The sequence below is a fragment of the Plasmodium gaboni genome, chromosome 13 (assembly GCF_001602025.1).
Source record: "Plasmodium gaboni strain SY75 chromosome 13, whole genome shotgun sequence".
Classification (NCBI taxonomy): Eukaryota; Apicomplexa; class Aconoidasida; order Haemosporida; family Plasmodiidae; genus Plasmodium; species Plasmodium gaboni.
In genome coordinates, this window is record NC_031493.1 from 1,424,254 (window position 1) to 1,443,627 (window position 19,374).

Genomic DNA, 19,374 nt, shown 5'->3' on the forward strand with positions numbered 1-19,374 from the left:
GTAAAAATTTGAAATTCTCCCAATTTTTATCCTCTACTTCAAGTAATGGGGTTAGATATGTTACAAATAATAATGACCTGAGCATTGTTAATATGTGTGGTCTTGATATGAATGATAATAATAAGAATGAAGATAACATAATGGATAATAACAATAATAATAACAATAATAATAAGACATATGATTACTCAATAAGCAAAAATGTAAAAAAAAAAAAAAAAAAAGTAGCATATATTATATATATATATATATATATAGGTATATTTCTTGTTATTTATAATATAACCCATATATACTAAAAATTGAAAATTATAAAAATATATGACAATATGTAATAATATATATATATATAATATTATGTATAGTAATTTGTGCCGAATTGTTTATGATATAATAAATATATATATATGTGTAAGAAAATGAATTATTTTATAATTTGAAATTATAAATGTTTATTGTTATTATATTTAAAATTAACATTTATATGTATGTTTAATAAAATGTGTTCACATTATATTATTTAATTTATTTGTTTATTCTATTTAGTAGTTAATAAAAAAAAATATATATATTTATATATATATTTATAATAATTTGTTATAAATTTGTTATATATGTTGTAAAATGTGTCATTAAAAATTATTATATGTAGAGTGATATTATTTGTATATAATACATACATTTATATTTATATATATATATATTGAATAAAATATAAAGATATTTATACATTTTAATTTGTACATATATCCTATTTGAGAACCTATAATATATTTGTCATTATAAATAGTATAGATTATCCAAAATGGTTGAAAAATCGTCAGATTATGATTTCGCCGAAAAAATGGAAGACATGAAAAAGTTTGTTATAGATGAAGTGAGAAGAAATTTGATATACAAGAAACCTATAGGACCTATTATGAGCTCAAAAGATATTTTAACTTTAAGCCAAGAACAGGAATCAAAATTCAATGAAGAAGTACATGAATTAGGGTTACATGTAAATAGTATACATCATAATTCCACTCCAGCATTTTTATATGAGATGGCATTAAAATATGAAGATAATTCTTTTATTACTAGCACTGGTGCTTTGTGTTGTATATCTGGAGAGAAAACTGGTAGATCTCCATCTGATAAAAGAATTGTTCAAGAAAAAAGTTCAGAAGATGATATATGGTGGGGTCATGTAAATATACCTATTAAAGAAAAATCGTATGAAATTAATAAAAGTAGAGCTATAGATTATTTAAATTTACAACCAAATTTATATGTAATTGATGCATATGCAGGTTGGGATGAACGTTGTCGAATTAAAGTTCGTGTTATTACATCTAGAGCTTATCATGCTTTATATATGTTGAATATGCTTATTCCTCCAAAAAATGCTGAAGAAATACAAAATTTTGTACCTGATTTTATTATATATAATGCAGGAGAATTCCCATCTAATAGGTTAACAGATGGTATGTCTAGTAAAACATCAGTTATATTAAATTTTGGATCTATGAATATGGTTATTCTAGGAACACAATATGCTGGAGAAATGAAAAAGGGTATACTAACATTATTTATGTATAAAATGCCAAAGGAAGGCAAATTACCATTACATTCTTCATGTAATATAGGAAAAAAAAATGATGTGACCTTATTTTTTGGTTTATCTGGTACAGGTAAAACAACCTTATCAGCTGATGCAAATAGATATCTTATTGGTGATGATGAACATGTATGGACAGATGATGGAATATTTAATATAGAAGGAGGTTGTTATGCTAAATGTAAAGGATTATCTAAAAGACAAGAACCTGAAATATATAAAGCTATTAAATTTGGAGCTATATTAGAAAATGTAGTTATGGATCCAGTTACAAGAGAAGTAGATTATAATAATTGTACTATTACAGAAAATACAAGATGTGCATATCCACTTAATTATATAGAAAATGCTAAAATCCCAGCATATATACATACACACCCACAAAATATTATATTATTAACATGTGATGCTTTTGGTGTTATACCACCATTATGTAAATTAGATGTATATCAAATGATGTATCATTTTGTTAGTGGATATACAAGTAAAATGGCAGGAACTGAAGATAATATTCTCAAACCAACAGCTACTTTTTCTTCATGTTATGCAGCTCCATTCTTAGCTTTACATCCAATGATATATGCACAAATGCTTGCAGACAAATATCAAAAACATAAACCAAATGTATGGCTTCTTAATACTGGATGGATTTATGGATCCTATGGTTCAGAAAAAGGAGTTAGAATACCACTCAAATATACACGTCTTCTTGTAGATTATATACATGAAAATAAATTAAACAATATTCAATATAAAAAAACACCTATCTTTAATTTTAATATACCAGAACATTTAGAAGGTATACCAGATGAAGTATTAGATCCATTGATTGGATGGAAAGACAAAGAAGATTATTTAACAAATCTTAAAATCTTGGCAAAAGAATTTATTAATAATTTTTCGTTGTACTTAGACAAGGCAGGTCCAGAAATTTTATCTGGAGGACCCACCTTATAAAATATGTATATGTATATATATTAATATGTATATGTATATATATTTATATATATTTCTATATTTTTTTTCTTTTCAACATTTATATATTTCTTAAGTATCATTATTGAAAAAATCACCTTTGTAATTAAAAATATAATTTGGGCGTTTCCTGTCGAAACTTATCAAATATATATTATATATATATATAATATTTATATAAATATTATTATTGTTCAATAATTAAAATAACCTTATTCATCACTTGTTAAGCATTAATACTTTCTTTCTCTTTTTTCTTTTTTAAATATAATATTTTATTTTTATTTTTAATTTAAATTTTTTTTTTTTTTTTTTTTTTTTTTTTTTAACAATTCATTGTTCTTCTTATTATTATTATCATCCATTTTAGTCAATAATTAATAATTATGTTTATTAACAAAATAAATAATTAAACAAATAACAAATTACAGAATTTATATATTGAGTAAATCAAAATAAGTACATATTTGTACATTTAAGATATTATAACAAAAAAAGTAGAATGGTCCTATTTGGTTATTATGATGTTAACTTTTATATTTTGAAAAGTACCATTTTATTATATATCTTTTTTTTTTCTTATGCTAAAATAAAAAGAGAAATAAAATATTTGTCTATATATTTATGGGCATATATTATATCATATATGATTTAATTTAATTCCTTAATTTTTGTGTAAAGTTTAATTCTTAGTAAATACAAAAAAAAAAAAATAAAAAAAGAAAAATTAATTAGTATACAAAAAAAAAAAAAAAAAAAAAAAAAAAAAACACACATATAAACAAAAACAATAAATATTATATATATATATATATATATTATATATAATATTTTTATTTTTTATAGATTTTCTTTTTTTTTTTTCAAATTGTTTAGACGATGGAAAGTTTTTAATTGTATCCATTTTTCCCTGTATTCAATAGCTAGTTTTCTTGCTTGTAGAAATCCAAATGTTTTTACAGAAAACTTTTTATCATGTCTTTTTTTATTAAATGAGCAATTAACAACCCATGCACTTGCATAAGAATCATAATGAACACCAACAATTCTTGGAAATTTTTTTGAAATCTCTGCACATTCTTTAATAAAATTCTTTTTATATTTCCAATTATAAACTTCTTCACATGTATTAAGATAATTTTTAAAAGAATAAATATCGGCATATTTTGTTTCTATTTGATTAATATTATTAACAAAAGAATCAGATAACCATTGACAATTTAATAAAATAAAAATTCCGATATTTTCTTCTTTTTTATCAATTGTTTTGAATAAAATATGTTCATTTTTTATATTTTCTTCTTCATTTAATTTTTCATTAAACAATTCATTATAATATTTTTTTAAATAAATATCTTGTATATTATTATCAAAAAAGAAGCATATCTTTTTATTTAATATCTTGTTGTAATAGTCATTGTTTAAGTATGTTTGGTTATATGTGTCTTCAACCTTTTTGGAAGTAAACAAATTCTCTGTATTAGTACTGTCATGTTGTCTGTTCACATTTTCAACATAAAAACAACTACTACTACTACTATTATTATTATTATTATTATTTATATTATCATCAATTTTGTTAGTATTATTTTTATTATCCATATTTATTTTTTCGTACATGGTCGGTCCATTCATCGAATCATGCATTTGCACATTTATATTATGATTTGCAATATTTGAGTTAGTACCTTTTTTATTCATTTCATTGTGAAAGTGAGGCATACAATTTAAATTGTTATCTTTTTTCTTTTTTATCTTATCACTAATTTCTTTATCTTCTTCATCATCTGAAAAACATAAGGGAATACTTTTCTTGTCATTTTGCTTGTATGTAACATTTTGATGGTCATATAGTAAAGGAGATAAATCATTTGATATATTTGACATATTTGATATATTTGATATATTTGATATATGCTGCTCCTTATTTTTATTGGTTTGTTCCTTATATACATCATGGTACTCCTCTTGTTTATTATATATCATAGTATCAAATTTATTTTGTTCATTTTTAGATGATATATAATTATTCTTATAATCTTGCGATAATTGTTCATTAGATATATTAGAAACCATTTCATCATTTGCAGATTTTATATTATTATCTATTAGATCGTTATTTGTTATTTGATATGTTTGATATGTATTCAAATGTACATATTTTCCTGGAAATAATTTATCATATTCCTTATGTAATTCTTGATTCTTTATTATAATTTTTTTATATAATGTATTATTATGTAAAACATATGATGATGGAGAAAAATATTGAAATAGATATTCTAGTGACATAATATCTTCAGATGAATAATCTAATAAATTATAATTTTTACATTCGATATCACTCTCTAATACAATATCTATAACACCTGATATATTAAGTGGTTTAAATTTATATTTATGTAATAAACAATAATAACATTCTAAACATTTCGATTTAGCTATATCATATGAATATTTACGTACAGAAAAGGATATAATTATTTCTTGGTTATTATTATTTAAAAATGCAACTAGCCATAAAAAATATCCAGATAAATAAACTAAGCCTTTGGGAAAATTCATTATTTTTGATTTTTTTAAAAAATAATATCTAGTAGTTATTAATAGGTTTATTGGATCAATTCTGGTACAAATATTATTAAATGAATTATTATCTATATGGTTATATATATTATTATTTACATTATTATATATATTATTATCTATATTATTATATATATTATTATTTACATTATTATATATATTATTATCCATATCATTATATATATTATTATCCACATTGTTGCCTTTATTATCATCCATTTTAGAACACATATTTTTATATATTTGATGTTTTATTTCCTTTGGCATATAATTTAAAGCGTTTTGCTTATTTTCGCTTGATATATATATATTCTTCATTTCATTAAAATAAATAATTTTTCCATAACATACTAGAAATTCTTCATATTTTTTATAATGATCAATATATTCATTTATATTATAAGTGTTTTGTTGATTTATTATAGTATTTGATATATTATTTTTATTATAAAGAATATTTTTTAAAAAATTATGTATTTTATTTAAATGAAAAAAGAAACTCTTTCTGAATAATATAGATAAAGCTTTAGATTCAACAAAACCATAATCATTTACTGGGAACATTTTTTTTTTTTTTTTATCATCAACATCTACATATGTAAAACACCATGCTTTTTTATATTTTATAAAATTTACTCCTTTAAGTTTTGATGTAAGTATTTTGTCTTTTATTAAATTTGTATTTTTTTTTACTTTTTTTTTTTTTGTACATTTTAAAATACAAAAAATTTTGTAATTAAAATAGGATATAAAATAATAAGGAAATATCATACACATCCATGGAGTATTTAATTTATTTTCAAATATTATTTCTAATTCTTTTATGTTTTCATTTTGTTTTTTATTATTTTTTACTTTTAATAAATAGTTTTTATAAAAAGATTCAATTTTATTTCTAAAATAATGATGATATTTTTCTTCTAAGTTATTTAATTCTACTAATACCCATTCTGTTTTTATTTTTAAAAACTGAACAAATATATGTTTCTCTTCCTCATTTGTATATTTACATTCATTTATATATTTTAATAATTTATCTTTATAAGCAAAATAATTTTCATCGCTCTTAATATTTATATTATTATGTAAAGCAAAATTATTTTTAGTATTATTAAAAAATATATCTTCTTCAATATTTTTTAAATTATCATTATATGATGTAAGATGTTTCTCTTTTTTGTAATCTCCATTTATAAAATTATAACTATTATGGTGTTTAAAATTTATTTCTTCCATATTTTCGTATCTATTTATATGATTAATACTTTTATCTTTATCATATATATTATTATCCTGCACTAAAGAAATTCCCGAATTTATATTATTCAAAGTAATGTCAATATTGTCAATAAGAGATATATTTTCTGTCTTCGTGTTATTATCATTATTATTATCATTATTATTATTATTATTATCATTATTATTATTATTATTATTATTATTATTATTATTATTATCATGATTATACTCAACACAATTATTCATATTTATTAAATTGTTTGGTGTTTTTTTTTTTTCTTCCTCTTCATTTTTATCATCCATTTGATCTCTTTGTAAATCCGAATTGTTATTAAATGTATTATTACTTTCTACTAATGTATACATCATATCAATAAAATCGTTTGTATCTTTTATTAGTTTTTCTCCTGGTACTGAACACATTTTCTTTCTTTTATATTCATTATTTTTTAATACATTATCTGATACATTTTCCATATCACATGAAATATTTTCATCCTTTTCTAATGTATTACTAAATAATTTACAATTTTTATTTTTATCAACTATGTTATCATCATAATTATTAAACAAAGAAGAATCACCATTCGTATGATTATTTATATTATCTTGTTTATCATTTTTTCTTTTTCCTGTATTTAGAACATTATCATTATTATTATTATTTATTATTTTTTTTTTTTTTTTTTCCTTTATTATATCATTATTATATGTATGTTGCGTATCATCCATCATATTATTATTATTGGTCATTTTAATAGTTTTATTATGCCCATTACACGTTTCATTGTCATCATTATATTTCTCATTAGTATTTATATTTTGTAGTGTTTTTTTTTTTTTTTTTGGAATTTTATTTTTAATTTCTTTTATTTCTTGTGTGTTTTTTTCATCATCATTTTCATCAGTAGAATATTTTTCCTTAACTTTTTCGTCATTATATATATTCAAGAAAGCATTTATATATAGTATATCTCTATTTCCATCATCTGGATTGTTATTCTTATCTTTTTTATTGTCATATAATATACCTACATCTTTATAATTATCATTTAAAACCTCGTTAAATTCTTCTTTTGCTTTTAAAGAAAATGAATATGCATGAGAACTAGGATTCAAATTTCTTAATCTCCATTCAATACATTTTTTTTTTGCTAGTAAATTTCCATATTTAAAAGAAGAAAAAAATTTTTTATATCTAACTCCATCTTTATATACAAAAGTAGACCATCCATTTCTGGTAGGATCATAACATATACCTCTATATTTTTTTCCAATTAATTTATTTGTAATTTCTAACATTTTCTTTAATTTCATTTTATTTGTATTATTTATATTATCTTTTTCATTGGACATATCACTCTTATTACAACTATTGTCCACATTTTTTGAAATGACATTATTATTTTGGTTTGTATTACAATTTGTATTTTCTATATTATTTTTGAGATATTTATTATCTTTTGTAGTATTATTATCTGAGTTATTACTATCTATATATTCATTAGAACAACTTTGTACTTTTTCTTCTTCATTATTATTATTCTCCTCATGTTTATGTGCATGCTCATTTTTTTTCTTGTCATTATTGTTGTTGTTTTTCTTATTCTTATTATGATGATTGTCTTTTTTTTTTTTTTTTTTTTCACTTTGATTATTTTCTAATAAAATCTCCAACGAATCATCATTTATTTCAGTATCGTCTTTATACATATCATTTGTTTGATTTATTTTTTCTTCTAATGACATATGAGAATTATTAGTTTCATTTTCTTCCATTATTTGATTATACATATTATTACTATCCATTATATTTGTTTGTTCTATTTCTATATTTGAAACATCATTAAAATCTATATTTTTACAGTCTTCATAATTTAATAGATGAGAAGATGTGTTATCATGTGTATAAAAATTTTCAATATCATTTATAAGGTCCCCATTTTTTTTTAAATTTATATCTGTTTGATTAATATGAACCATATTATAATTGTTTGAATCTTCTTCAAAGGAATTCATATCTATCATTGGACTATTCATTGAGAAATTATTAAAGTGGTCATAAATGTTATCATTATTAATGATATTATTATTTATATTATTATTACTTATATTATTACTATTTATATTATTTATATTATTACTATTTATATTATTATCATTTATATTATTATCATTTATCATCACATTGTTATGAAAAATATTCAAATTTTTATTTGGATTTATACTACTTTTATTATTATAATTATTTGATATATTCGATTCATAATTTATAAAATTATTATCTGTTAAATTTACATCTTGATTACATAAGATATTTGAAGAAGTCTTATTTTTATTTTCATAATAATATGATCCATTTGTTAATAGTGGTAAAGAACATTCATATGAATTTCTACTATCAAATACAGGATCATTATTATTATTATTATTATCATTATTTTTAATATAATCCAAATTGTTATTATTACTAAGAATATTACTACTATCATAAATATTCATATCATTAATATTGTTAATAATAATGTTTTCATTTATATCATAATAACTTTCTTCTCTATCATTTATATATTCTCCAAGAGAGTCTTTATTATCCTTACTAGAACATTTATTAGGTATATTTATATATGTATCAAAATTATTTGTTTGATCATTTACCTTACTATTGATATCATAAACATGAGGATAAACACCTTTCATATTATCATTTTGAATTATATCATTATTAGATATATTATTTGTTCCTTCCATATAATTATTATTATAAAATAAATGATTAACCTTATTTGATAAATCATAACCATATGTATTATAATTCATAGGATTCAAATTTTGTTCATTGTTTATATTATTCATATAATTATTGTTAGAAGATATGACATTGTTTTTATAATTCATATTATATATATTATTATATATATTATTATTATTATTATTATTATTATTAAACATATTTATATTTCCTTCAATATTGTTCATATCTACATTTATCAAGTCACTGAATTTTTCTATATTACTATCAGGTAAGAGAAAATTATTTTCTTGAGAAATATTTTTTAAATTATCATTGCTTTCTTTTGTATTCATCTGATTATCATTTTGATTGCAAGGATACATAACGTTCTCCATAATTTCTGAGTCTGACAAATTATTATTATTATTATATATATTATTTGATGCTATAATATGATTTTTATTAAATATAATATTTTGATTTTTTATTTTTCTTGGTAATAATTGATTATAAAATGATTTTGTTTTTTTGATATTGTTGTAATATGTAACCGTATTATTATTTAATTCATTTAAGATATCATCATTGTGTTGATATGATTGTAATATATAATTATCATATTCTATCATATTATTATAATAATTATTAGAAAGATACATTAGCTTTTTTAATATAGTATCAGTTCTATTTATATTATATATAATATCATTTATATCTTCATTTGAGCATATACTTAAATCATCTGCATAATCATTATGAGACATTAAATTTGGTTCTTTAAAAGTGTCTTTATTTTTAACCTCTTTATTTATTAAATTAAAATCATAATTATTGATATTATTATTGTTATTATTATCATCATTATTATTATCATTATTATTATCATTATTATTATTATTGTTGTTGTTTTCTTTCCATTTATTATCATATGAAATATTTGGTATATCCATATTTTCAGTTGAATTATCTAATTTTAAAAGATTATGTAATATTTTATCATTTATAGTTAAGATATTATCGTTTTTTTTTAAATTCATCATTTGGTTGTATACATCTTTTAAATCATATTTTATTTTATCTAATATATTGAATGGATTTTCTTCATAAATATAATTATGCATATCTGATTTTATTATATTATTCCATTTATTAAACAAAGAATTATATTCCAAATTATTATATGCTATAATTTGATTGTTATTAATAGGTATTTGTTTATTTTTTTCAATATTGTTATTTATTTCTTTATCAATATTTATATTATGTATATCATTTAATTTTTGATTTGTTCTTCCATTTGTATTTTTAAAATTTTCTTCTTCTTCAATAATATTCATATTGTTTTCATCATCACATGATATTATATTATCACTGATACTTTCAAACGTGCGCACATTACTTGTGTGTATAGGATGAATATTATTCATATTATGAATATTATATATTTTTTCATTTATATTACCACCTTGTAAAATATCGTGAACGTTTTTTTTTTTCTCTATTAATTTATTAATATTATTAATAGATGTGATAATATATTCAAGTTTTTTATTTATTTCAATCAACATATTTGTATCCATATTATTTATTATATGATGATCATCATTATTATCACAATTTAAAGGAACGATTATTTTTTTTTGATCTGTTAGAGGTATAGTATTATTAATAATAGGTTGATCTAATTGTATCTCTACATTAGTATTATTTTCACAAGTTTCTGAATTAGTTTTATTTTTTAAATTATATAATTTTTGATTATAACTTTCTTCCTGTTTATCATCATCATATTTAATATTTTTTTTTTCATTTTCATCATGATCATATAAATTTAAATAATCATTACTTTCATTTATATTTTTCTGTATTTTATTTTGCTTAGTAATATTCATATCATTATTTATTTGTAATAATATATTAGAAAAGTTATATATTATTTTTTGATATACCATATATATAGTTAAATGAAGTTTATGTAGTTGAGATGCATATTTTTTAGTCATAAAAAACCAAATTTCTATAGGAGGATACATAGGTGGTTGTGGTAATAGAACTGATAATAATTGTCTTATATATGTATATTTTTCATTATTTGAAGTATATATATTTTTATTTTTTATTTTATCAAGTTTTTTATTTTTTGAAAATATTTCTTTTGCTAATATCAATATTAAATTTCGATTTCTTAAAAGTTTATTATATAATAATCTTAATGATTCAATATAATAATCTAAATAAGAAAAATAATTATTTATATTAGGTATATTATTAAATAATCTATTCGATAAATTATTTTTTGTTTTATTATATAATATTAATTGATTATTTATATTATTTCTTTTTAAATAATCTTTATAAATTACAGAACTATATTTATCATCTTCATTTATATTATCATTATATATTTCATTATTCAAATTATTTAATAATGATTGTAAATAAATACTATATAACATCTTCTTATTCAACATATCATCATATTTATTATTATTATTATTATTACTATTAATCTTATTTTTTTTATTATCTTTAAATAAACTAAGTTCATACGAGTTACTTCTATTTGTATATTTGCTTTTATTATTACTTATGCAATTATTATTATACAACGAATTTGAAACATTCGTATCCCAAGGAGAATTATTATTATTATTATAATCACTATTTATTTTATTGTTATCACTATTTATTTTATTATAATCACTATTTATTTTATTATTATCGCTATTTATTTTATTATTATCACTATTTATTTTATTATAATCACTATTTATTTTGTTATTATCACTATTTATTTTATTATAATCACCATTTATTTTATTATCATCACTATTTATTTTATTATTATCACTATTTAATTTATTATTATCACTATTTAATTTATTATTATCACTATTTATTTTATTATTATCACTATTTATTTTATTATTATCACTATTTATTTTATTATTATCACTATTTATTTTATTATTATCACTATTTATTTTATTATTATCACTATTTATTTTATTATTATCACTATTTATTTTATTATCCATATGAACAGGTCCCATCATATTTATATTATAAGAATCCGTTTTGTATTTTTCTATATTTAATTTTTCTTTATTTAATTTTTCTATATTTAATTTTTCTATATTTAATTTTTCTTTATTTACTGCAGATGTATTAAAATTCATATCATATAATTCATCTACATTTTCATTTTTATCACCTACAATGTTTATATTATTATATGACTGCTTCTTCCATAGAATATTATCCTGGTCACTAATATGTTGATCAGCTAAATCATTCATATATGATGGAAATGTTTTTTCATTTTCTTCTTTTGTTTGAATACAATTATTTATATTATTATATATAGGATGTTTATAATTTAATATACCCATATTATTTGAACCCATCATATTATTATAATATAATTTTTTATCTTCTATAAAATGAGATTTTTCATTAATAAAAAATGTATTATTTTTTTCAACAGGCATATTTTTACAACTTGATAAATTATTCTCATTATGTATATTTTTTATATTCTGGTCATTATTATAATTTACAAATATTTTATTAAACATAGGTGTTACATTATGATGTCTGTTCATATTATTATTTATCATATTATTATAAGATTCTGTATTTATATTTTCATTATAATTATTATGAAAAGGTATATTTATATTTTTGCCACTATCTACATTATTATAAATATTATTATTACGATAATTATGTAGATACATATTATTATTATTATTATGATATAATTGTTTTATGGAATTATTATCATACATTGACATATTATAATTATTAAAGTTTTGAAGATTACAACTTGAGTGAGTGTATGTATTATGTGGAGATATAATATCTCCCATATTATAATTAGATAAATTACTATTATTATTGCTATAATTTATTATATTATAATTGTTTTTATTATGACAATTCATATTATTATTGTAAATTATTTGTTTATTATATGACTCTGAATGATTGCTATTTACACAACTAACATTATTCATATTATTCATACTGTCAGTATTATTTATATGATTCATATTATCAATATTAGCAATATTATTAATATTATTTATATTATCAATATTATTTATATTATTAATATTATCAATATTATTATTATGTCTAATATAATTATTTGTTCCCTTCATACTACTGTTGACAAATGAATTTACATTACAATTATTACTATTATTATTATTATCAGGATATTGAATATGATGATATATATTATTAACGTTTGAGGGGTTTAAGTTATTTTGATTGTTATCTTTCATATAATAATCCATCATGACATGTTTATTTACATACAAATTATTATTATTATTATTATTATAATTATTGTTGTCGTTGTTGTTATTATTACATATTTCATAATTTTTATTATTATATAAGTACTCATCTTTTGAAAGAGTTTCATTTGTATTTCTTTTATTTATATGTAAATTATAAGATTCATTGTTATATGATATTATATTATTATCACATGGTATTATATCATTTTCTTTTTTATAAGAATCGAGAAAAAAAGGATTATTTTGCTCATTTTGTTTATTTTGTTCTCTACATATATTGACATTTTCATTTTTATTTACATTTTTATTTACATTTTTATTTACATTTTTATTTTCATTTTCATATATTTGTTTTATTCCATCGTTTTTTTTTTCTTTACAAGTAATATCTACATGTTCATAAGTGAATGGAAAATTATTATATATTTGTGTTTGTACATTGTTAACACTTAATAAATTAGAGTTATTTTTATTATGTAAATTTTCTATATTATTTATTAAAGATATTTCATGAGTATAATTATTATTTATATAATCTACATTATTATGTTGATTATTCATATATTCATTTCTATGATATGGAATATTATCATATTCCTTTTGATAAAATTCTTTATTATTTGTATTGGTGAATTCACTTTTATTTTCCATTATTTTGTTATTTAAAAGTTTTCGGATATTTTATATATTTCGTCTTTCTTTTTAAAGTGAAAGAATAAATATAATTCAGAGATGTAATCATCAACTGAATTTTTTATTTTATTCCTTTTGATATATAATATCATATGAATAACAATGTAGTAATAAATATTATAGTATAAGAATTTATATTATATAAATAATAAATAAATAAATAAATATATATATATACATATATATATATATAAATATATATAAATATATATATTTTAATTAAAATTTCAGGAAATATTTTGAGATTTTTTCATTAATTTATTTAGTATAATATTATAATCGAAAATTTCTCTTTTTTATTTATAAAATAATTTATTTCTATGTATAATTTTATGATGAAAAATATATACATATATATTTATATATATATATATATATAATATTTTATTCTTAATATAATTAATGTTTAATTATTTATAATATAAAATAAAATGAATCTTCCTTATAATTTTAAGCTTTTGATAAAATAAAAAAAATATAATATACTTATAAATATATAATATATCACATATTTATAACGTACCAATATACTTTTATATTTTATTTTTTTAAGATTCATTCAACTGATGTTTTCTATATTTTCCTTTTAATTAAAAAATAGCAACAAAAATATAAAAAATATGTGTGATGGAAAATAAAAATATACTGTAAAAAATGGATGAAGAAAAAATTGAAATGGCGCTTACTATATGAATATTATATTATATATATAATATATTTAATATGTATAATATATTTTGAGTAGGTTATAACAGCAGATTATTTTTAAAAAATATATAAAAATTAATCATTCCCTTATAATTTACCTAAATCCTCAACAAAAAAAAAAAATAATTTTATAAAATTAATTTTTTTCTTTTTTAATATTTAATCAAAAAAGGGAAAAAAAAAAACAAAAAACTTAACATAAATATATATAATGGTACATATATATACATATATATTCATGTTTTTATTCGAGACCTATGATTATAATTATATATGTAATAATAACCATTTTTCTTTTCTTTTTCTTTTTCTTTTTTTCTTTTTTTTGTTGTAAAGAAAATATTTTAAAATAAAAAAAAAAAATTTTTTTTTAGGGAAATAAAAAAAGGAAATATGGAAAAATGAATTAATTTATTGTTCGAAAAAATTTCCTTTATATATTATATAAAAATATATATTTATGTGCATGTAATTTTTATGAGGACAATGAATTAAGGATCTTCAATTTTTTTTTTTTCTTTCTTTTTTTTTTTTTTTTTTTTTATTATAATATATTTATAAATACATAAAAGAATATATTTCTACAAATAATATAATATTCAAAAGGTACATATGTTTCGTACGTAATTTTTTTTTTTTTTCATTATAAGATAAATTATATATATATATATATATATATATATTTATATATATATTTATTTATACACATGCATATCTTAAGGGCTCCAAAATTTTTAGTACAAGGACATTAAATAAAAACCCTTTTATTTGAATAAAGAAATAAATATAAAAATAAATATTATATATCCTAGATTATACTTAAGGATATTTATTATATCATATATTATTTTATTTTATTTATATACCTATATATACATATATATATAATCATATATATATTTTTTTTTCTCTGTCCTTAAAAAAAAAAGAAATAATAAGTCTATTTAATTAAATTTTTCTATTATTTTTGTGGTTAAGTACCTTTAATAATAAATAAATATATATATATATATATATATATATATATGAGCCAAAAAAATAAAATAAAATAATAATAATAAAATACAAGATTATAAATAAAATAATGCACTACATATTTTATTTTTACTACTATTTATTTTTATTTCCTTCCATTATAAAAAAAAAAAAAAATATTGAAAAGCATAAAAATAATATATATAAATTAAATTATATTATATCAAAATAATAAATATATATATCATATATAAAACTTACATACATAAATACATGCTATAGTAAGATACATAAAAATACAATAAATGCTACATACATATAATCATATTATTTTTTTTATTATTGAATACAAATTGCATAAAATAAATAAAATTATATATAAAATAGCATGCTATTATTTATTTTTATATATAAAATATATTAATATATAATGAATATACAAGATATATATTTAAATAATCAATTATAAAATAATAAGATAAAAAAAAAAATAATAAATAAATAATAAATGATTATTAGATCATAATAGATTATATTTCATATGCTCTAGTATTTCTTCTTTATTTTATATAACATTCCAATATATATTTATTTAAAAAAATATATTTATATATAAAAAAATATTATATTTTTATTTTATTTTATTATTTATTATAAAATTATTGATCAATAAATTTGTCATTTTTATAATTTTTCTTTTTTCTTTTTTTTTTTTAAAAATAAAAAATTTATTTAATTATTAAATTTTTAGCAAATAAAAAATAAAAATATATTTTTTTATAAAAATAAAAAGAAATAAAATTAAAAACCAAATTATCAAAAATTTATTATGTATTTTATAACTTTTAAAAAAGAATAAAAAAAAAAATTAAAACTATTGTAAAAGAATAAACAAAATAATTTCGATAATTTAAAAAAAAAAAAAGAAAGGATATAATATAATAATATTTATTATTATTTTATATAAGTAATTTTTTTTTTTTTTTTATATTATTTTATTTTTTTTCTTTATGCGCTATTTATAATTAGTTCTTATATTTTTTTGTTTTAATTTTACATACATATATATATATATAATATATTTGTATTTTTATTATTGTCTAATTGACCTTTATAAAAAAAAAAAAAAACCTGAGAGGCCTGTTTTCTTTCTATTTATTTCATCATGACTTTGCTTGAAAACTTAAGCGCTGATAAAACATTCCTGGAAAATAATCAATATACGGATGAAGGTACTAAAAATTTAGAAACATATGAAAATATAAATATGAATATATATATGTTATATGTGTATATACGATGATTATATTTTTGTATGAAAATATAAAAAACATTAACATCATTATTTTAAACTTTATTTTTATAATATTTTATAGGTGTAAAAGTTTATGAGTTCATTTTTGGAGAGTAATATAAAAAAAAAAAAATACATATATATAATATTTAATTAATAATGTGCATTGAATTTTTTTTTTTTTTTTTTTTTTATTTAATATGTATCCTATTTATATATTTATAAATATCATATTTTCCCTTTAATTCTTATGAACAGAAATTATATATCATCCGGAGGTTTGGAAGCCACAAAAAAAATCTTGAGCGATATTGAACTTAATGAAAATTCGAAAGTTTTAGGTAAATAAAAAGAAATAATATATATATATATATATATATATATATATATATATATAAATAATTAAATATATATATATATATTTTATATAGATATCGGATCTGGTTTAGGAGGTGGTTGTATGTATATGAATGAGAAATTCGGAGCTCATACTTACGGTATTGATATATGTTCTAATATTGTAAGTATGGCTAATGAAAGAGTTGTTGGAAATAACAAAATTATATTCGAATCAAATGATATATTAACAAAAGAATTTCCTGATAATCATTTTGATTTAATTTATAGTAGAGATGCAATATTACATTTATCTCTTGAAAATAAAAATATATTATTCCAGAAATGTTACAAGTGGTTGAAACCAAATGGTACTTTATTAATTACAGATTATTGTGCAGCTAAAAAAGAAAATTGGGATGATGAATTTAAAGAATATGTAAAACAAAGAAAATATACATTAATGACTGTTGAAGAATATGCTGATACTCTTGCTGCTTGTAATTTTAAAAATGTTGTATCAAAAGATTTAAGTGATTATTGGAATGAATTATTAGAAGGGGAACTTAAAAAATTATATGAAAAGAAAGAAGAATTTTTAAAATTATTTTCAGAAAAAAAATTTATTGGTCTTGAAGATGGATGGTCAAGAAAAATTAAGGATAGCAAGAGGAAAATGCAAAGATGGGGTTATTTTAAGGCCACCAAAAATTAAAAACAAAATATATATATATATATATATATATATATGTTATATAATAATTAATTACTATTAAATACACACACATACCTCATTTGTTAGTATATGTTTTACTGTATTCCGATGCATAATATGCAGTTGTTGTATTATATACCAATTAGATAAATACAAACACAAGCATATATTTTTAGTAGTTCAATTTTTACGAAATTCATTTTTATGAAGTATATGTTTAAGTATATTATGCATATCTTGTAAGTGCATAAAATAGGTAGCATATGTATGTTTGTGTATAGATATAATTTAATTCATCATAAAAATAATAATAAAAAAAAAAAGAATTAGATTATATTCGTAGTAAAATAAATGATATATATTTTATATTATTCAATTAAAAAGAGTAAAATTCAGTAGTATATATATATATATATATATATATATATATAAGTATATATATGTATATATTTGTAACGTAAAAGTAGTAAATTATATATATATATATATTTCAGTTGTGAGTATTGTAATATATATATATATATATATATATATATATGTAAATAATTTCCTTTCGTATCTCATAACTATGCATTATATGTAATCTTCATATTTATATAATTGTACTTTGTAAATTCATTTTACTCTTTTATATAATTAATAAGGAGTTTTATTCACTCATTTATTATTCATAAAAAAAAAAGGAAAATTAAATGCACTTGTAATTTTTTTTTTTTTTTTATTTTAATCATAATTAAACTTCTTATTAATTAAAAACTAATCAAATAAATTATAAATAGAAAAATATATACATAATGAATATTAAAACATATATGTGACATTATATATATATCTATACATATATATTATATATATCCAAAAGTTTGATGTTATATAAAATAATTTTACTTCATATTCATCCTACTAAATTGTATTATTTATCTTTAAAATATTACATATCAAAATATATTATATTATTCATATTTTTTTATATATATAGCAAGAAGCCAATAAAATATCCTAGACAATATAAGCGTTTAATATGATAATCAAAAGAAATTATGAAATTTTTTTTTTTTATCTTTATTATTAAATGAACATAAGTTTCATTAAAAAAAAAAAAAAAAAAAAAAAAAAAAAAAAAAACAAATAATTATTATCCGAATTTAAAAATGAGCCAAAAAAAAAAAAAAAAAAAAAAAAAAAAAAATAAAAAAAAAAAAAAAAAAA

General features: G+C 17.8%; 3 protein-coding genes across 3 annotated transcripts; 2 read left to right on the forward strand and 1 right to left on the reverse strand.

Annotated features, from left to right (window-relative positions):
* Positions 1-805: 805 nt before the first annotated feature.
* Positions 806-2,557, forward strand: PGSY75_1342800 (phosphoenolpyruvate carboxykinase; the record flags this gene model as incomplete). The annotated part of the gene is made up of 1 exon (XM_018787461.1): positions 806-2,557. The coding sequence occupies one exon, from the start codon at positions 806-808 to the stop codon at positions 2,555-2,557; it is 1,752 nt and encodes a 583-aa protein (XP_018640203.1).
* An 858-nt stretch (positions 2,558-3,415) lies between these two features.
* PGSY75_1342900 (transcription factor with AP2 domain(s)) lies at positions 3,416-14,095 on the reverse strand (the record flags this gene model as incomplete). The annotated part of the gene is made up of 1 exon (XM_018787462.1): positions 3,416-14,095. The coding sequence occupies one exon, from the start codon at positions 14,093-14,095 to the stop codon at positions 3,416-3,418; it is 10,680 nt and encodes a 3,559-aa protein (XP_018640204.1).
* A 2,890-nt stretch (positions 14,096-16,985) lies between these two features.
* Positions 16,986-18,165, forward strand: PGSY75_1343000 (phosphoethanolamine N-methyltransferase; the record flags this gene model as incomplete). Its single annotated transcript, XM_018787463.1, has 4 exons — positions 16,986-17,052; positions 17,197-17,227; positions 17,373-17,455; positions 17,546-18,165. The coding sequence occupies 4 exons, from the start codon at positions 16,986-16,988 to the stop codon at positions 18,163-18,165; spliced, it is 801 nt and encodes a 266-aa protein (XP_018640205.1).
* Positions 18,166-19,374: the final 1,209 nt, after the last annotated feature.